Raw genomic sequence first — 21,329 nt, forward strand, 5'->3', positions numbered from 1 at the left:
TTAGAATGAAAGATGTTTAGAGACAATTTCACTTCCTTTACTTTCAAAAGCATGTAAAGCAGTTTCACCTTTGAGGATGGTCCCAATTTGTTACATAAAGTTCCAAACGTTTCAGCCCTCTTGCACAAATCCCCCCTGCACTTGGTCATGGAGCAACTCTTGCTTATGGCTACAGCTTACATTTAAATTTCCTCTGAAATTTCGTTTTGTTTTGCCTGGCTCAGACAGTTATATACATATATAAAGGAAAACGTGATCAGAGCTGCGTCTTATCAATGCAGTTCAAATTACCAACCACTTCTACGGGATTATTTTGGCCAAAAATCATGGCCCATGCCAGTGCGTAAGTGTGACGTCACTTCAGTTTAATTAAACCACGCCCACTGCACACGTGCAATGCACAATTAATGCAATGGTGCACTTCCCAATTCAAGGGAAATTTTCGACAGGACGAGGCGCTCAAAAAGTTCCCCTACAGTTTATTTGAAAAAGAGGAGATTGTGTGGCCCAAGAATTTGTAGAATTGTGGAAGAATGACCCAGAATGAAGTTTTTAGATTCAAGGGCTTTTATCTCAGGGCAAAGCATTGAAAAATGCAACACTCATCAAAATTGTCCCAAGAGCCTCAAAAGATGGAGGGATGTCATTTGAAGAATGGTCGCTGACAGACTTGGGAACGTTCACTTTTTGGGAGGTGAGTTTGTTTTTGGTGGATAATTAAAAATTTCGTTGGCTAACCTACTAAAAATTGAAAATCAATTGAGAGCTGAATGACCCCAGAACACTTTGTTTTTTGTTTGAGAGGCCTGAGGGACTTCGGTTGCCCGCACCGGGGCTGCAAACATGGTCGATTTTACATTGTCTTCAATGGAGTGCAGTGTACCTATAGGGTACATGCATTGATCGCCGTTTGCATGGAACTCTTCAGCGATTGTGTCCAATGCGTAATGCATAAGAGCCTGCAAATCGTAGCGCGGCCGCCTTCATTTATGACGAAGTCACTTACTCAGGAACAGGTACATTTCTGCAACACTGGGCTGGTCTGTCACTGCATAATTATGCCAAGGAGAAACATTTTCTGCAGTACAAGCATGCTGTGTACTGCGGTTAAGGTCAAGTTCAGCACACGGTCTACCTGGGAAGAGTTTCTGGATGTTGTGTTGCTACTGGCCTGGGGACACATGCTCTTGAGCTGAGGGACACCATCGGTGCAATACATACATGTACATACCAATGCAGTAGTTGCTGGGTTAACCCGAGTCAAATATATAATTTATAAAGGTTTGTGTTCCAGTAAAAGTAACCCAACTTATTATTTGTTTTCTTGTTGAAGTTATATTAATTTGGAATAGTTTTGACTTTATAAGTGTTGTCCCCAACTACAACATCAGTCATAACTATAGTTGGGCCCGTCCCAACTATTAGTTGGGCCCGTCCCAACTATTAGTTGGGCCCGTCCCAACTATTAGTTGGGCCCGTCCCAACTAGAGTGCTACAGTTGGGCCAGCCCAACTACAGCAGAGAGGTCCTGTGTGCATGATGTGCCCAGCATATTGTTTACAAATGTCATGTCATTGGTCATAGGGCTAGATAAACAGATGAAGTGCCACATTTTAGATGAATTGTGTCAAGTGTGAGACACATTGACTTGGATAATGTTGAGACATTTCCCACAGACATTGGTCTACAATAGTTGGGCCAGCCCAACTGCAGCACTACAGTTGGGACTGTCCCAACTATAGTTGGGACTTTTGCTATAGTTGGGGCGTAACATAAGTTCTTGTATCTGTAGCTACTAATATATGTGTATGTTCTTTGTCCAATTTATGGTTCCTCCAAGTTCAGTTTCAGAACACTTTTAAGCATCATTGATTTGATTTTCCTTGTTGGTTAAACTACTTGCTGTGATGTTATGGTATCGTCCTTCCGCCCAGTTTCATTCACTTTCTTAAAGTATTTTGCTAACACTGAGAACAAGGATTTAAAGCTAGTGGATTTCAGAGAATCTTTGCTTGCTGAACTTTGATAGAAATTCATACTTGGCATTTGTGTTTTCAAAGTTTTCACGTTATTTTTCTGTTGCAGTTCACATCATATTCAATTTATTAATTTGTAGATCTAGTGAATTTTAATTGTCATTGACGGTTGACGTCATTGTTTTCTGCTTGGCAGTCAAACATAAATCAACCTCATTTTTCTGCTGGAATAAAAATATGCTGTTATACTTATTTTCTGCTTAGCAGTCAAACATAAGAATGACATGGGATTACCTGGGTAAGCATCGAGCTCACTACAAGCCCATCCAGGACCTGTACTTCAGCATGGCTCTGGACTCTGACACGCCCAAGTTACTCTCCATCAGACATTATAGAGTGTTGGTAAGATTTAAAAAAAATTATTTCACATTCTGGGATCCTCTGTCCTGTCGCATCTTCACTGGTTACTTCTTTGCAGGTAACATACTTTTTCACCGATGTTTGATTTTTCAGTCACAGCCAAGCCATTCAATTTTTGTCTTCTTCAATTAAGGACCAGCTACATGTACTTGACCTCGGGAAGCTTGCCAGAATCAGTGAGCAAGAGGTCGGGGGTTCAAATCCCACCCAAACAAGTCTAAGGCTGAGCCGAATATCCAAATATTCGATTGATTGTCGAATTATTCATTAAACAGTTTAAAAAGAATAGAAATTTTCAACAGGGCAAGAAGTCTTGTTCATCTCTTAATCTAGCTGAATCACGGCAGGAGATACTCCTGGATGTAAGAAGCTATTATATTGATCATAATGCCCAATTTTGTGTCATATTGCAACTGATTTGTATACCGTTCATTAACAATCTGCTGGTCTGTATGACCGAATATTCGGATATTCAATCGAATTGAAGGACAAATTATTCAAATTGTTTCAGCCCTAACAAGGTGTTGTTTTATCACTTGTTCTTAAAAAAAAACAGAGCATGCTCTACGTATAATATTTAGACAATGGAAAGGGAAAACTTTAAAAAAATGTAAAAGTAAAGTTTGAATATTTCTCCATTTATCTTTAAGGTCATTATTATACCATAGACCAAGAGACCATGGTCAATTCTGTCAGCATTAAATTACTTGCTTTTTATTGCTCTTTGTGACCTACCAACCATAATGTGGTTCTGCAGTTATGTAGGTGTCATTTGTTCCAGTCAGTTTCCACAAAGTGACCTTAATTTTTTATTCTAAACGTTAAGTCAACAAACAGGAAAGTTCAGGAAATATGGCACAAATGGTTGAAAAAGTAGCATGTTAAGCAAGCGAGCACTCAGGTCTTCTGGCTTTTGTGATCTGCTATACGTCAGTGTGTTACTGTGATTTTGTTGCATACATTTGCAAACATATATTTGAAATGTTACCTGGAAATGTTTAACAAAATTGTAAAACCCTCTAATACAATATAAAAGTTGTACACCTGAACAGTAACCATTGTTCCCGATCAATTTGATGCACAAATTGACATTTTGTACATCTATATTTTCTACAGTATTTTGCAATAAGTATTGTTCTAGAGTAATACACTTATTCCTCAAGTGTTGAGATTTGGTTGAATTTTTTTGTTAAAGAAATTTAAGAGCCTGATTTTATTGCTTCAGAGAAATATTCTCAAGGATTGTAGCTTTAAGTCCTTTGATGTACAGTATACATATATGTATTGCAAATGCTGTTTGCATTGTTTTCATGTCTTGTGATTTTCAAGAAATTTTTTTACAAAATGCCATTCCACACATATATGTACGGGAGCATATAAGAGCCACTTGCAACATTTTTTTTTCGGGGGGGTTCCTATCTCGCCGCTGTGAGGTAAGGGTTTACTATCTCACCGATCATGCTGTGGCTTGAAATTGAAATCCCGCTCTCTCAAGTTCTTCAGTGGTTTCATAAATCCTCTTTAGCGTGTTGTCGTACTCAGGTAAAATCAGGTGGAATGCAGTGAAATTGAGTTTCAAAGCTTGATTCAACCAAGTTTATTTAAATTATATTTAAAAATTTCCCTGCGCTGCACAGGGCCTATTTTTTCCTGTCAATGCTCCAAGGACGTCATTCGCTGATTCTATAGTTGCGCTGCACATATGGAACGCCAAAGAGGCAAAAACTTGGCGGCAACACATTGGTCGTTCTTCAACATCAATCGATCGTTCCCTACATTGATCGATTGTTCTTCTGCATCGATCGATCGTTCTTCTACATCGATCATTCCCCTACATCGATCGATCGATCTCTTTTGAGCGATGAAGAAAGAGCGATGAAAAAAGAGCGATGACAAAAGTGCGATGATGAAAGACCGATGAAGCTACATTGATGTCAACGTTACATAACCTCTTCCAGCACCAAATACGTGTTCCCTGTAACCATAGCCCACCAGCACACAAGGGTCCAGTCCACTAATTCAAGCTCCATTGAAAACAGTGTAAAATCAGCACCGTTCAGGGCCCAATAACATGCACGCCAACATCCCTGAGATTTCTGAAACACAAATGAAATTCTTGTGTGGTCACTTATCTTTCAATTTCTTTTCAATTTTTTGTGGGTTAACCAATTACATTTTTAATTATTCCCACAAAACAAAATCACCCCCCAAAAAGTGATTTTTCCGAAGTCTGATTGCAGCCATTTTTCAAGTGACAACCCTCAACTTTCTCAGGCACTTAGGACCATTTTTCAACCTTAGTTTTCAGCCCTTCTGCCCTCATACAGTCATATGAAAGCTTAAAGACCCAGGGAGTTGATTCTGGCAACAATTTACACAATCTCACCATTTTGGGGGCCAAACAATCTCCTTTTTCAAAAGATACTGTGGGGGCACTTTTAATGCCCATGAGCTGGTCAGAAATTATCACTTGAATTAGTGGTCTGCACCCACAAGGCCACCGGTGTTCAGTACCTGTAAGTCTGGTCCTGAGCCAATTGATCGATGTAGAAGAACTATCAATGGATGCAGAAGAATTTGAAACCCTCAACACCATGAAACTGCTCAGACAGCTGTCTGGACAGCTCAGAGACACATCAGAGAGACCGACCATTGATATAAGACAGACCCAGGCTTGCCCAGGCACTTTCTTTGTCAATAATCCCTTATCAGCATGTGGCTGAGATATTTACATACAGCCTGTACAATCCCCATGGGATTTGGCTGGAGGCTGGCTCTGGAAAAGAATTACTCAGCTCAGGGGAAGTCCCCATGTTAAAGTAGACTAAACTAAGCTGTTCAGCATCTACAGAGGTACAAATTAACCGGAGGTTTTTGCATTTGGCCGAAAAACTCTTTTTAATTAGGTAATTAGCAAAAATTGGATCCCCAGTGTAGCAATTCTGCGCACCGCAAGGTTTTAAAGTGAGATTCACACAAAGTCAGTTGCACAGAACAATTTAAATACCCGTAGGTCGAGGTAACGATGTGTGCCAGACAATGAATTCTGATAAACTGAGCGTGCTTTACAATCAGTTGATCAACCAAACGCAAGTTTATTCAATAATTCTCAGTAATCCCATTAAGGTGCATTCATCAATATCCCGCCTTCTACCAGGACGCTAAGGCCTGTGATCACTTTGGAAATGTAGTTAATGGTCCAAACCAGGGGACTCTCCTCTGAGGGGGTAACTTGGGGGGGAGCAAGTTAGCAAGGGGGCGAGTCAGCTAGGGGGCAACTCAGCCAGGGGGTGAGTTGGTCAGGGGGTGGGATGATAAGGGGCGAGTCGGTCAGGGGGCGAGTTGGCAAGGGGCGAGTTGGCCAGGGGGCAAGTGGACCTACAATCCAACCTGAGTCAGGCATGGCGTGGGCTTATTTTCTGGTATCACTGCCCTGATACAGTAAGCTGTCTCTTTCCTAGCAGAATTATACTGAATATGATTTTTGTGCTCACATCGATTTGCTGAACCCATTTGTTCTTGTACATTTATTCTTGTACATGGGCAGTCCTGGATTCCTGGAAAACAGTTGGCCCGGAAAGTCCTAAAATAAGTCATGGAAATCAGGAACATGCAACCTTGGGTTAAATTTGATAGAATTACAGAATATGATGAATTTACAGGCTAATATCCTTGACCTTGTCAGTCCGTAGAAGTGGCTGTGGTAGTCGTTCATACTACCAAACAACCCTTTCTCTGCCAAATGGCATGAAATGTCATGGAAATTGTCATATTCTAGTCCTGGAAAGGTTACTGAATTTGAGTAAGATTACTGAATCGAAATGGGTCAACTCATACGTACCCTAAAATATATGTACATGTAATATCGTGCTCGACACAAGCTTGAGTTGTTCTGATGGTTGCTTGGTTTATTGTGTCAGATGCAGGAGTACATGTACATGTACATGTACACTCTATACATATGCAGACATGGGGCTAGGTCTAATGGGGTACAATGATTGATGTGTATAGCAGGTGGGGCTACAAGGACATTCTTAAATGGGTACTGTTGCTGGGTAGAGTTATGGTGGTCAGGAGTGGACCTGTAAGAGTGCAGGATACTACATCCTTCCTCACCTTAGAATGAACAAGTGTGTATTAGCCTGTGAATGAATAAATCCAGTTGAGGGTGCAAAAACAGGTGTTTGCAAATCTATTGTTAGGGTCAGTTACTTGGTTGATTTTCTATTTATACTGGCTGTCATGCTAAAAGATCTTAAATACATATAATTCTTTAAGTAGGATATGGCAGGAGAGGTTACTCTCATTTTATAGTGTTGTTATTAACACAGTTATTGTTGCTGCCTTTTCATTTTCAAGCTCAATGTTGTTGGTAACACATTTGTGTCGTTGGTAACACAATGATGGTGTTGGTATTAACATAGTTACAGTTGCTGCTTTCAGTTGCTGCTTTCTCGATTCAGTGCTGTTGATAACACGATGGTATTGTTGATAACACTATGGTGTTGTTGATAATGATGGTTTGGGATGGCGCTTGGGTCGTTGCTGGACTGCATAGATGGATTGAGTTTTTCCGGCCGTGTGATTCAGTTGTGTTGATGCATTCGTTGCAGCTCGTATGACAGCGATGGGATTGTCTAGTGTCGGGTTAGCATCTCTCAGTAGGCGTTTCTGGATGCTTTGATCATTGATACCCAGGAGGATGCGAACTCGAATGAGTGAATCTCTTAACTCTCCAAACTCACAAGTTTCGGCTAGGGTTTTAAGGGCTGTTACGAATGTGTTAATGGTTTCTTCTTCTAGTTGGTTGTGGCTGTTGAACAAGTAGCGCTCGTACATGTATGTTCTTTTTGCCTTCGCAGAATGTGGCAAATTTGTTGAAGCCCTGGTCAAAGTGGTTCTTGTCGCTTTCCTCGGCCCAGGTGAAGGTGTTGTACATATCGACAGCATTTTGGCTGATAACAGCTCGCAGAGTGGCAACTTGTGAGGTGTCGTCCTTCTTGTGGACTCCTGTTGCAATGGCAAAATTTGCAAAGTTTTGTGAAAATTTCTTCCAGCTCATGGCCAGGTTGCGATCTGCCATATCTAATGGTGGTGGTGCTGGTATATTGAATTGTACCATGTTGATGTACACTGTGAACTGTTTAATCTCATCCTTGTCGCCAATGTAATATTGTGTGCTTGACATAAGCTTGAGTTGTTCTGACGGTTTCTTGGTTTATTGTGTGTCAGATGCAGGAGTACACCTATATATACATGTACATGTACACTCTATACATGCAGACAGGGGGCTAGGTCTAATGGGGTGCAATGATTGATGTATAGCAGGTGGGGCTACAAGGATCCAGAGGAGGTGCAGGGTACTTCAATATACACCCAACTTAACTTGTAACCAGGTCAACTCCACCCAGTTAACCCAGGTTGTCTGGTACCTGAGTCAACGCGTACTCCCTAGGCGAAGTCAGAGCCTACCCATCTTCAAAAAAGAGATAGATCTGTCTGCTGTTCGTTTGACAGTGTTTGATGATTCATTTTGAAAAAAGAGAGCTTTTTTCCATTTTAATGATAAGATGAATTAACATCCCTTGGCATCTAACATCGTCCAAAAAGTGAAAAGGAAAAAGGAGAAGAAAAATTATCGTAATCCGTTTAAGATAAAAAAAAAAGGGAAAAAAAATCATAAATTTTTTTGGGTCACAAGCGCGTATATTTTCGTGGAGCTTACAAGTTGACCGGCATGACTAGTGGGGTACGAGTTGACTGGGGTACAAGTTAACTCGGTTAAGAGCTGACCAAAATCAACTGAATTTTGTTTTCTGATTTCTATGGGAACCCTTCTGTGCCAATAAGACAACACTGTCACTCCCTGCACTGCCCAATACGCATGATGGTTTTTATGGATTTAACAGCGACCAAATGTGACTGACTCTGCAAAAATGGCTTTTGGGCCTACTTATATGTATGACAAACTTATTTCAAGTGATGCCAATGGATAGGCATTTTAATGAGGATTAAATTTGTGCATTTTTGACCTCTGTCGCACACTCCGTTCCCAAGTAAAATTTAAAATTGATCTCTGGCAGATGTATGGAATGGTCTGTTACATACAGAAGCATACATGTAGCATGACCGAAGGGCCTTGTTTGGGATGGGTCACAAGTATTATATTACTAAAACTACAGATGCTAATGGACTGAAATCTGAATGATTTGCTTGTTTTGACAAAATATACCAGTACCTTTTTACTCTGTGATTGAAAAACCTTAAGGGTAACCTTTTCTTGTTATTTTTGTCATTTTTTCTTTCTTAGATTTGGGAAGACCTTGTTGCCAGTTGAAGGTGGTGCAATGGCTGCCTACGTTAAGACCAGCTAACGTATACATGTATAATCCTGCGTCATGGTGCGAGTTGAAGGACCAGTGATGAAATCTCCATAGCTGCAGACATTTCATAAGTAACACAGGTAGGAGTCATTTGTTACATGTGATGGCTTTCAGCAAGGGTGTATCTGGGAAAAGGGGGCCACATTCCTCCCCCCCAAAAAAGGCAGCCAAGAGGTAATGAAGTTTCCTTTTGAACTGTGTATAAATAGCCCAATATGTTGCCAAACCCTTTAAAAAAATTCAAAAGCAAAACAAATCCACTCCCCTCTCTGGGTTGGTTAGCAAAAAACAATTCTTACAGTTATATACCGGTACATGGGGCAACCCTGACCTTGGCTGTGTATATGAGCAAGACTGTGGGGATGAGATTCCCTTGTCACCCAGTGCCTAAACGGTGCTAGGAAGGGCTGATGGCTTTGCAATGTGATTGGCTACATTGTGCATGACCAGTGACCACAAGGTTATCACTTCCTGTTTTTGAAGCATTATTTAAATTTTTGGTTTGGGCAAAAGTGTTTGCTCTATGATAAAAACAAGGCCTTGGTACAATCACAGTGTGGTATTAAAGTATCACTCATCACGTGTCTTTTGGCAATATTTTTCAAATTGGTGGTTTCTTGAACACTTTTGGATGAACAAATATTCTGTACTGAAAATGTTTACAGTAATGTGGAAGATAAAGAGAAAACACTGAATCAATAACTGTCATTTGCATTTAAACACATTGAGCTAGTGGGCCTGGCAGAAATCTACCCAAAGCAAAATGCTCTGCACGTCATTAGCTGTGACCCTGTGGGACATATTTCCTTCACTACATGTAGAATCTGTGCAAGGCCATGAGACATGATAAAAAGATTAAACCCTTGTAACTAGGGCAAGCTAGTTGAATGCACCAACTGTACTGAAATTTTTCTCATTTCCTGGCCTAAGTTTCCTTTTCCTTGCTGTTTCATTGCAAATTACCATAGATCAATGGTCAACATTTCTTGAGACATGTTCAAGGAGTAAATTTAGGTATCAGAGTTTTGATAGAAAAACTCATAAAAGAAGCATCTTCCCTGTTGGCATAATTAATTGCCCAAAGATTGAGATTACAGCGCCCTCAGCTGTCCAGAAAGGCATGATGTCACTTTTTAATTCACTTCACCCAAAAGGAATGTTGAAGTTTTCAAGTTTACGATGTGCAGTGTTAGTTAAGTCCGTCAGAAGTCCTATCATGAGTTACAGAGTCTTTGCTTCATAGTTCATTTTCTGACAAGAAAAGGGTTGAAAAAAATGATAGACTTAGAGGAACTCAGGTCAACTTAATGCCGGGCAGCCTGTTTTTGCTCTCGTGCTCAAACTGCAGGAACACGACCCGAGAATACTGTTCTTGGAACAGAATCATACACCACTACTTCATAGGGTTGGTAGATTTAAATCACCTTGATTTAAATCACCAATTTTAAGTGCAATTAAATCAAATGATTTTTTAAAAACCACTAATTTAACTCGATGTGTTAAAGTTTTTTTTGTTAAGGCAAAAATGTTTCAATTTTTGGTGAGCTGCGAAGCAAATGCAAGCCTATGTAATACCGATTTCCGTCTTCTGTCCGTCCGTCTGTCTGGCCATATAGATGGATTTCACATTAGCGCCGTCTGCGCATATTGGCATCGAAATCGAGGTTGTCTGTGTTGAACCTTGTCGCGCACGCCCGCGGAGTCGACACAGTACATGCAGTATCCAGTTCGTAAGTGTGATACCACTTCAGTTTAAACCACGCCCACTGCACAAGATACACGGCCATCGCAGGTACGTTAATTCGCGGTAAATTGCCATGGGTTTTTCTTTTGATTTCACGTGTCGAGTCATTCTGAAAGACTCTTCAACAAAAATTTGCAGCCTGAAAAGTCTGAATTTAACATACCTTTATGTAGTTTGCGTCTTGACTCCGTACTTTCAAATCGTCTGATCGTATTAAGAATTGAAGCTGACACATACAGCCTCGTTTTCAAACGCGGAAGTGCGCAGATCGACGCTAAAAGCGTCGTATTGGGATCCCTCTATTCAAATGTTAAGTTTTTCCTTGCAGGTCCGTAGGTGTTAAAATGTGCCATTGAGTGCTTATTTGCATCCTCTTGGAATTCCATCAGTGTGTAAATAGTCTTACGTGGCATTAATGCTTACAAACTTATGAATTTAATGAAAAACTTTAAAAAGTTGAATGTTCACGTTTTGAGTTTTATTATGTACTATGATGTATGATGAAATGCTAGATAAGGTTGGTGTAATGGTTGGGCTGGATAAGTGGGATGATGGGACAGCCAGAGTAAGATGTGAAGGGAATGATGGGCAGGGATGGAGTAGCTAGGAAATGGGTAGGATGATGGGTAGGGGGTGGAGTAGAAATGAATGGGATAATGAGGAGGGGGGTAGAGTAAGAGATGGACAAAATAATGGAGGGGTGGAGTAGGATATGGATGGATATGGGATTGGAGATAGATGGGATTAGGGATAGAGTCAAAGTAGACATGGTAGATATGGGATGATGTGGGAGGTAGAATTGTAGAGGATAGGATGGTGGGGTTGGATACAAAGTGCAGAACTGCACTTAAGAGGAATTTTAATTATACACCATCCATCAAACTCACAAATGCACTGCTTGCATAAACATCCAGGTCGAGTCTGACTGTGCTGGACCCACATTCTTTAGGCATTCCTCTCTCCTGTAAAGAAATGTGAAGTATGGTGTTCCATATGTGCCATCCGGCGTCGCGTTTTTCAACAGGCATCGCATTTTTCGACTGGCGTCGCATTTTTCAGCGGGCGTCATATTTTTCAACTGGGCATTGCATTTTTCAACCAGCATCGCATTTTTCAGCGGGCGTCGTATTTTTCGACTGGACGTCGCATTTTTCGACCGGCATTGTATTTTTCGACCGGGTGTCGCATTTTTGACCGGCGTCGCATTTTTCAACGGGTGTCGCATTTTTCAACCGGCGTCGCCTTTCAATGTGAATGAGCCATTAATCATCAATGGTCAACCTTGGTCCAGCCGGACCTGAAGTTGTTGACTTGGATGCTAAAAGTGTGTGTACATATTTTGAATGATTATGGAAACGGCTAAATTAGCATGTATGCGTCGATTAACTGTATGTAAATAAATTAACAGCCCTTTAATGAACCCGATTAGTCGTGGAAGTTCACCTCGCTCAATTTGGTTTCTCACTTCTGCAAGCTTTTTGAGTGAAAAATGTCCCCGTACTGATGATTACTAGTTGCCACAAAAATCGAACCCAGAATGGTAGGCCCATTGTTCACTCTGGTTGGTATGGTATTTGCCATCTTGCAGACATGCTTCCCGAGGGAGCGTTTATCGCAGTACGGTCTATAATTTAAAATGTAACTACTCTTGGCATAGAAATGTCACGCACCATAACTTTGAGATATTTTACGCTGGTCGAAAAATGCGACGCCTGTTGAAAAATGTGACCAGATGGCACATATGGAATACCATAGTGAAGCCTTTGTACCCGTATCTCCCTTATAAGTGGTCTTTGTTTATTTACTTTTAGGACAGGCGCCTTTCAACACACCGTCTCCACGCAGCACTAACTAGGTTTTTTCTCCTAGAGTGTAATGAATTTTATTGCTAAGGTTGATAAAATATCTTGTACATCTGTATTATGATCGTATGTCAACCAATCTTGTAAAAAATCTGGATGAAGCTTGAGTAAAATGTAGTAACCATATTTGTATAACTTGGATGTTGTTATTGTTGTTGCAGGAAAGAAATTCAAATTCATAACAAGTAGCGAGCCATGGCGCCTTTGCCATTTCAGTTAAATTATTTTCAACTGATTGGTTACTTTATGCAGGTTTTACACATTTTAAACAACAAATCCCTCCCTTTGTAAGTCTTTCAGTTCCCAGTATTGATAAAGGGTAAATGCACGTGTGTTACATATAGTCTGGGTGGGCAGGATTTTTTTGTTCAATCCACTTGTTTTGATTTAAATCAGCTTAGTAAGTGAATTCGATGGGAAGGATTTATAATATTGATTTAATTTCACTTCATTTAAATTGCCCACTGCAGAGTTTGACCTGATGAAATATCAGAAAACATCAACATTTTGTTTGTTCATTATACAGTAAAACTAAAACCAGTAATAGCTTGCTCTTAATAAAGTGATTTTTAATCAAGCCTAAGCCATTGTTCTATTAATCACCTAGGAGCTGGCTCATAAACAAAACAAGACTACTTTTTGTGTATATTAGAGCCAGGTAAAATACCAGCATTTTGTACCTACATGTACATGTACATAGTATACATATAGCATGTAAAATAAATTTATACTTGTACATGTGGTTGATGGCAATGTTTTTCACTCAAAAGTCATTTGATATACATAGAAGTAACCTGTTGACAAGTTCTTTTGGACTCTAATTTTGTCAAACTTACAGCGCATTTTATCGTTGTTGCGTACATGAAGGAAGTGTCTTCAGCAGGTACACATGTACATGCGGTACTGCTAGGCACTATGCACTATGCATTGCACCGGGTTTAGACGATACATGGATTCAAGGTGGTTTGTGAATTTAGTCAATTACTTGATTTAAATTTCTTAATTCAAATGGTTAATTTTCTATCAAAAGAGATAAATTAATACAAATCATGCAGCTAATACGCTTGTGCTTTAAAAGATTTAACCAACTTGTCTCCAGTTGTCATAAAAATTTTAAAAATCTGATTTAAATCAAAAATATCGGCTTGAACTAAAAAAAACCAACCCTAGCTGCCTCCTGAAATTTTGATATTTGAACAACTGCTCAAATAGCGAGATGGCTTACAAAGCCGGGGACATGGGAAGTTTTGCAAAATCAACATTATGAAATTTCCATAACACAGAAATGAATGTTTCTTTTGAATAGAAAAGAATTCAGCACAGTTTTCCAAACATGAACGCTCGGAGAACGTACATGGACGTACCATGTTACATGTTGCTTGCCACTGTAACTACCAGCGATAATCGGTTGTATGTTCACGGCATTTGAGCAGCTGGCCCACGAACAAGAAGTCAAGCAGTTTGTGAGCATATGAGTGCAAGCCGCCCGAACTCCGCCTTATAGTACCAAATCCAATCACAACGCAGATTGTTTTGTATGAAATTAGGTGTAAACTTAAGGACTGTACAAAGATCCTTGAATGTTTGTCAGAATTGTCTCAGTACTTTGCTGTAACTCATTCTTCTGTGTTTGATTTCATCCCAGATATTGACATGGAAGCTGTGCGCAAGAACCATATCTACAATGCCGATGAGAAGAGCGCCCTCGCCTCCTTCAATGGGGAGAGAAGCAAGATGGAAGACAAGATCCTATTGGACTTCCCAGAGATGATCCGACAAGCACGTCAAGAAGAGGAAATAACTCAGATAGATGCCAGTCCTGACCTCCATCACTGAGGAGGAACAGTTTCCAAGACTGCATGAGGGATCCTTATCAGAATCTTTACGGCATTGATTCACAAAAAGGCAAGGAAAGGACTCAATCTTCTCAGGGGTCAGCTTGTAAGTCCGATGCCTCATAGGTCCGAAGCCTCATAGGTCCGACAAATGTGTTTAAAAGTTTTTTCGGCCCATATGGCATAGATCCAACTGCTCAAAAAAGTCCTCAAAAAGTCCGATGTTTGATTTGGCGCTCGTTACAAGCGTATTGAAGACAGTGTAGGAACAAGACTGGTTCCCAGTGTCAAGTATGGTGTACTGTTTATGACACAAAGCGTCGCCTTGCGCGGGCCCTTAATATTCTACGCCTTATTATTCTGACACCTCATAACTCCGAAAATTCGAACTTTTGAGGCGTCGGACCTAAGCGTCAAACTCACGATAAGCACCCTCTCACATGTCAGAGATGCAGTTCTTTGCTTCCATCTTAGTATGTAATGGAGCAAGTCTATCTGCATTTGTACACTACTCAAAACGATCAAGGATCAGAATTTTAAAGAACGGATTCTCAAATATGAGTGTCGTTTAATGTGGTTAAATGTTCTGGCAACAAAAGTCCAATGCATTCTTTACAAAGAACTGAAGTCCCGTATGACATTGAAAAACACTTTAGTTAGCACATTGTTGAGGCCTCCTACACAGCCCTAAAAATGATAAAAGTGGAGTTATTGGCGCATTTGAGTTAGGATGATATCCTGGTATATAATGTGGGGGCGCAATTTATGAGCTAGAATGATATCCTGATAATTTGAGGGCGCTGTTTATAAGTTAGAATGATATCCTGGTAATGGGAGGGTGCTATTTATGAGCTAGAATGATATCCTGATAATGGGAGGGCACTATTTATGAGTTAGAATGATATCTTGATATTGTGAGGGCGCTATTTATGAGTTAGAATGATATCCTGATAATGTGAGGGCGCTATTTATGAGTTAGAATGATATCCTGATAATGTGAGGGCGCTATTTATGAGTTAGAATGATATCCTGATAATGTGAGGGCGCTTTTTATAAGTTAGAATGATATCCTGATGATGTGAGGGCGTTGTTTATGAGTTAGAATGATATCCTGATAAGGCGAGGGCGCTGTTTATGACTTTGAATGATAGCCTGATATAATGAGGGCGCTATTTATGAATTAGAATGATAGCCTGGTAATGTGAGGGCGCTGTTTAGGAGTTTAATAGCCTGATGTGAGGGCGCTATTTACGGGTAAGAATGATACCAATTATAATGTGAGGGCGCAATTTATGAGTTAGAATGATATCCTGATAATGTGAGGGCGCTGTTTAGGAGTTTAATAGCCTGATGTGAGGGCGCTATTTACGGGTAAGAATGATACCAATTATAATGTGAGGGCGCAATTTATGAGTTAGAATGATATCCTGATAATGTGAGGGCGCTGTTTATGAATTAGAATGATATCCTGATAATGTGAGGGCGCTGTTTAGGAGATTAATAGCCTGATGTGAGGGCGCTGTTTACGAGTTGGAATGATGTCCTGATAATGTGAGGGCGCTATTTACGGGTAAGAATGATACCATGATAATGTGAGGGCGCTATTTATGAGTTAGAATGATGTCCAGATAGTGATTTTGATATTATTACAGCTGAGAAATGAAGCACTTACATGATAAAATATGTATCGTGATGTGAAAAAATAACTTGAGACCGTTTTTTAGAAAACTAATGCATACATCTGTACCATAAACAAATGTATAAAACATTTTTTAATTACAAAAAATTATAATTCCTTGTCATTTGTGAACCAGTGAAGTTCATTTAGGTGGACTCTGAAACACATGTTGCATTATCTCTCATTGTTTCAATGAAGTAGATTCCTGGCTGAAACTTTCAAAGAAAAAAATGTCTGATCCTTTAATTTTATGAGTAGTGTATGTTGGTATACGTACAGTACATGCTACTATAATGAACAGGGCAGAGTCCATCCATACACAGTGCTTGGTGTATATACTACTCCAACTGTTCCGATTATTGGGTGATATTTCAAAGGCCTAAAAAATTGATCTGTTCCAATTTCTGTAAAAAACGAGAAAACAAATCCTTGCAAGAGGGTGCTATTTGCCTAAAAGGAGGTGCCATTCGCAAAAAAAGGGGGCACTATTTGCTATGTCGTAATATGGCAGTTCTGATTTCTGAATTTTCAGTGTTGAAATCTTAGCTTTCAAGTCATTACCATCAGTCTTAAATTTCTATCTTTAATCTTAAAGCAGTTTTCAATGTTCATTAAAAGTGCATGGCCCAAATTTGGGAGTGGCAAGGGCCATGTTCTCTATGCCTGTTGCACTGTATTCATGACTTCAGGGGTACTTTTGTACACTTAGTACAATCAGAAACAGTCCATCAGTTTGCTTTGAAACAAAAACTACAGTTCGAAAATTATCTTATCTTTAACGTATCGTAATGCATCTAGTTTCATATTTACGCACATTTAAAACGTACACTTGCTGCTCTTCTCCAAAAACAAAACAATGATGTATTTGTATGAAAAATTTATTACCGTTGGAAAGACTGTAGACACTTGATAGATAGGACTTGCATAAAAGTTTGTAACTATAATTGCATGCTTTTTAAAAATTGAATGGTAAATTATGCAATTCACATCTCTGTTTCCCATTCAGGCAGCCAAAATACCAGCACTGTTCAGTCAACCTAGAGGCTGTTCTGAAACCTCACTACAAGCTTGTCCTTGGACAAAAGTCTGTGTGCATTATTGATATTTCAAGTTGTACATGCACATTGCCAGAGCATTAGAAAAATGTCTTTCACTAAAAATTATCACAAAACCGTAGCTCAGTGCTAAAGGTCATTTAATACTACAAAAATGTAATTGTTTGAAATACGGCCTTTCAGCATGAAAAATCTTTTATTGAAAACAAACATTTAACTTCTAGTCTTAAACCATTTTTTTTGCAGTTGACATATTTAAGTTTCAACCAATTTTCACTCTCAAATTGATGTTTACAACATGTTCAATAAGGACCTTTCAGCACTGACACAAAATTTGTTTAGTTTGAAAATATTACCTTGCAAAAATGCCTTTAGGTGTATGTGAAAATCACCATTTATTGCTATAAATGATTAATTTCTATATGCAAGAGAAATAAATGTTTATTTATTTAAACTAGCAGAACAACTTTTGTTTGTATATCTATTTGTGAAAATGTAGTACTTTGCGACCATTGAGACCATTCCCCCAATCTTAACCATTTTACACTGCTAGAGTTACACCTTTTTCTAGTCTTTATATTTTACTTTGCAGCCCTGCCAGTCTTAAACATCTTCCAAGCTCCTTATATGAAGTTCCCTCTTAGAGCCTTTTAGTCTCAATCCTACAAGGGCTACAATATGCCCACTGGCAACATGGAACATTAAGAAGCTATGTCCTTCATCAATCCCATGAGATCCTTAGAGCTCTAATACTGATAGTCCCAAGCCCTCAGCCATCCACTCTACCCTTCCTATCAGCTCTCAGACTTCCAGCCCCTAGGACTGCCATCCTTGCCCATCTACAGTACACGGTTTGGCTGAAAAATATTCTAAGTCCAAACAATGGAAGGTTTAACATTTAGAAACGAACACATCTTTCCAAGAAAGTGCCATGGCATAGTGGTTAAGGACACTAACTGCTATGCACAAGGACCTGGGTTCAATTCCAGGTAGGCATGCACAATTTTGTTAAAAAACTTAGTAAAAAAAAAAAAAAAAAAAAAAAAAAACCTCCTTTTCCGGAGACCCTGGGATTTGAACCAGGGTCTCCTGGCCTGCTCGCCAGAAAGCCAGCAAGCTAGCTCACCAGGCCACAGGCCTCTTGACAGAAAAATAATTCGGAACTTATATTTAAAGGTTAGGATTGCGCGATTTCAAAAAGGTCAGAGGGCACAGCTTATCTACATTTATTTAAATAACAAAAGCAGAAATTTGAATGTGGCAAAAGGAAGAAACAAAATATTCACACCTTGCATATACTTCAGTAAGCAGTAGGTCCATAATATAATTGCAAGTCTTTCTATATTTAAAATTTCTTCAAAATATCCATTTCTACATGTTTTTATGTTGTCACAAAATTCAACTGTTTGTGGAACATCTGAGATTGAGATTCTGCAAAGACTGAAGTTTCAGAGTGGCTGAATTTCTAACTTTTTTGGGCATATATAAAAAATTTTGGTAGTAAGCTTCCTAGTCTATCTTGCTATATACTTTCTAGGAACATGATGGGCATTACAGGTACCTGCTTATTTTGAATAAGAAGTTCCTACAATCTGATGAAAATTTTGAAAGTTCAGGGGAAAAACTGAAAAACAATAAAATTGTACATCAGTTAATTTCTCTAGGGTTCTCAAGAATTTATGAGTCCTACTTTACAGCTTCATTAAAGGGATGATAGTGATTACTTTGTGCAATCATGAACGTATGATGAACATTTTGAATTGTCTCCACATAAGTGAACAATTTGTCTAAAGCTTTGTAATTTTTATGACATTTAGAAAAAGTAACTTAAAACATACTTGATTTCTTTCTCTATAGACAAAAATACACCCTGAAAAGCAGTTCTAAAAATATGGGTTTGGTGTTTAAAAAGAAGTCATGCATGTTCAACTGAAGACATTTACTCTTATTCCCTGTTCCAAAAACTCTTCCAAACAAGACATATAGTCCTAAACCATGTTTACCATTGGAAGATAATCTGTACACTTTTTTCTGCAAATCTAATCTTTGAGCATTTGTAGCATCTGGTTTGTGCTGCCTAGGTTTGTCAAAGGAAGCCGCGGCAAATAACACACTTCAGACAGTAACATCTTCGGGCTTGCTGCTGTTTTTGCCTACAGGAACAAGAAAAAAAGCAAGAGTGTTTCAGGATATTATACACATGTAAGACAGTGGATGTTTAGTCACTGTCATTAGAAATTTAACTAACAGTATTTAGCAGGCTACAAGTAGACAGCGCCCTCTGTCCTACATAATTAAGCCTATAAAGATCATCAGATTATCACAAAATTGAAACTGTGTTTGGTAGTCTAGTGAATAGCACATGCACATATAAAGTCACAACATACACTCCTAGCTGGCTGAATTCAATCCAAATTTAAGCTGTCATCCTTTTTCGTCCCAGAAAATAAAGAATGCTTTTGGTTATTTTTAAATTGACTCCAACATTTCATAACAGAGTGTTACTTTTTCATGTTATTATTTGTGGCTTTGGATATTTTTTTAATTAAAAGGAAAAAAACTGAAATTATGAGAAGTCACAATGATTTTGTTAGTGCAGAACTAGTCAAAGTACGAATTTTTATGTTGGAAAAAAAGTTACTGTGCATGTGCCAGGCAAAATATTGTGCAGTAAAATTTGCCAACAATGGCTAAATGTCCACTGTCATTACATTAGATTGAGAAAACTGAATGACAAGATTAAGGAATAGCTTAAATATTTTTATATACTGTAAGTGCTCCAACCTCATTAAAGGGTAGCTGCAATCAATTTCTTTTAATACCAGCCTAAAAATGCACCTTTGTGTTGCAGTTAATCTTCTACCTTTTTGGTTTTTATGCTAATAATGAGTATCTTCCTATTAATGAGGAGGATGAAAGCCTCAATGCTTTGAACACAAATCTTGCAATTTTGTAGATTTTACTGGATTCGGTTTTCCCTTCTTTGTTGATTTATCGTTGTTTAATGTGCATAGCTACAAGAAAGTGTATATCCCTCCCTCAAATATTTTCAGTGGGTAAACTGCATTCACAATTTGAAACACCTAGCATGTATGCACTGAACCATGTATTCCGTAGATGAGTTCAAGCAACAGCGCCCTCAGTTGTCCAGGAAAGCATGAATAATTTTAACTATTAGGCCGTCAGCTGAGACTTAGGAACAGGCTGTGAAAATGAGTTCCTTTCCAGCAATGCTGGGAATACTTTTTGAAGGCATAAATGTGAGAATCTGTACATCCAAAATGTTGTCAAAAGTTCTCCCAAAAAATATCCTGCAGTTTTTTAGTAATTCCATCTCAAAGTTTGCCATAAGTTTTGTATGCTAAAATGTACAATATATGCTTCCAAGACTTTGTTTGGGCACTTCCAAAAAGGAGAGTTTATTAGTTCTGAACAATACAAATACCAGGGGGCTGTGATGTCCAAAATGGAGATGAAAATGTAATCAATTGCTGACAGCAGGAGAAATACTTCACTCAATGTACTCATAATGTAATTATGATTCCGGGGCCCACTTTTTTAGAACCAATCATTTTTGTGCTAAAAATGGCTTCCAATTCCAAATCAAATGACTGTAATTCAGACTTTGGTGGGATTATCCGAAAGAGGCCATACGATTAAAACAAGGCATTTAGAAAAATGTTCCAAAACGGTTAATCTCACTGGTTAGTTAAACTGACTATCAAAAGAGCACATTTAATTTAGATGAAATGCTATTTTTATAAATAAAATGGCATAATACAAAGGTAAAGGAAACAACTGTAATGAACAGGACAGCTACGAAATCCAAATGCTTTGTGTTTCCTTGAAAAGACAACGCTGAAGAGGGCAGCAAATTGGAACCCCGGAGCATCTTCTCATTACTATACATCAAAACTCATCAAGCACAGAGTCATTCTGTCCTGTAACAGCCTATGAAGAGGTGGGAACATCTGTAGCAGCTTCCAAGTCAGACGTGTCGGTTCATTTATCATTCTCTGAAGTGTCCAGAGATTTGGCCACACTTCTTGATGACTATGTGGAGGAGTTGACAATCTTACACTTGTTTCTCCAGAAAGGTTTGTTGGAGCAGACCTCAGGATAATCTCTTTTGAGCCAGCACTTCAACTTGTCACTTCTGTATTAGAAGAAATAGATGAAATTAGATAGGTGAATATTTGATGAAAACAGGAGTTACTATGGCACCAGGATTAAGAACACGACCTTAATTTTCAAAGCAGCCTCAAATAATGATAATGGGCACAGAAAGACACAAGGCCAAGATTGTTTCATTTTCCCCCAAATAAAGTAGATTTTTTAAACTGAGTAAAAGTAGGAAAACACATCAATCAAATATT

The 21,329-nt window shown here is 38.9% G+C and overlaps 2 protein-coding genes across 8 annotated transcripts in view; one reads left to right on the forward strand and one right to left on the reverse strand.

The window, feature by feature from the left end:
* Window positions 1-406: 406 nt before the first annotated feature.
* On the forward strand, window positions 407-17,419 carry LOC110980742 (NKAP-like protein). 7 transcript variants are annotated; one of them, XM_087141690.1, is made up of 4 exons: window positions 407-694; window positions 2,241-2,378; window positions 8,707-8,859; window positions 14,031-17,419. In XM_087141690.1, the coding sequence occupies exons 1-3, from the start codon at window positions 641-643 to the stop codon at window positions 8,731-8,733; spliced, it is 219 nt and encodes a 72-aa protein (XP_086997816.1). In that variant the 5' UTR covers window positions 407-640; the 3' UTR covers window positions 8,734-8,859; window positions 14,031-17,419. The 7 variants fall into 7 exon arrangements, 5 of the variants coding, with proteins under 5 accessions (XP_086997816.1, XP_086997817.1, XP_086997818.1 ...); XM_087141691.1 differs by having other exon boundaries at window positions 409-694; window positions 2,244-2,378; XR_002598367.2 differs by lacking the exon at window positions 407-694 and adding an exon at window positions 728-1,281.
* The window catches only part of LOC110980635 (peroxisomal sarcosine oxidase-like), a 34,642-nt gene continuing 30,073 nt past the window's right edge, over window positions 16,761-21,329 (reverse strand). Inside the window, exon 15 of the transcript XR_015426555.1 lies at window positions 16,761-19,106. The gene's annotated coding sequence lies outside the window, so the exon portion shown is untranslated. The remainder of the gene's footprint in view (window positions 19,107-21,329) is intronic.

Source organism: Acanthaster planci, linkage group LG09, assembly GCF_054643075.1.
Source record: "Acanthaster planci isolate LZ-2023a linkage group LG09, COTS_SCS, whole genome shotgun sequence".
NCBI classification, from domain to species: Eukaryota; Metazoa; Echinodermata; class Asteroidea; order Valvatida; family Acanthasteridae; genus Acanthaster; species Acanthaster planci.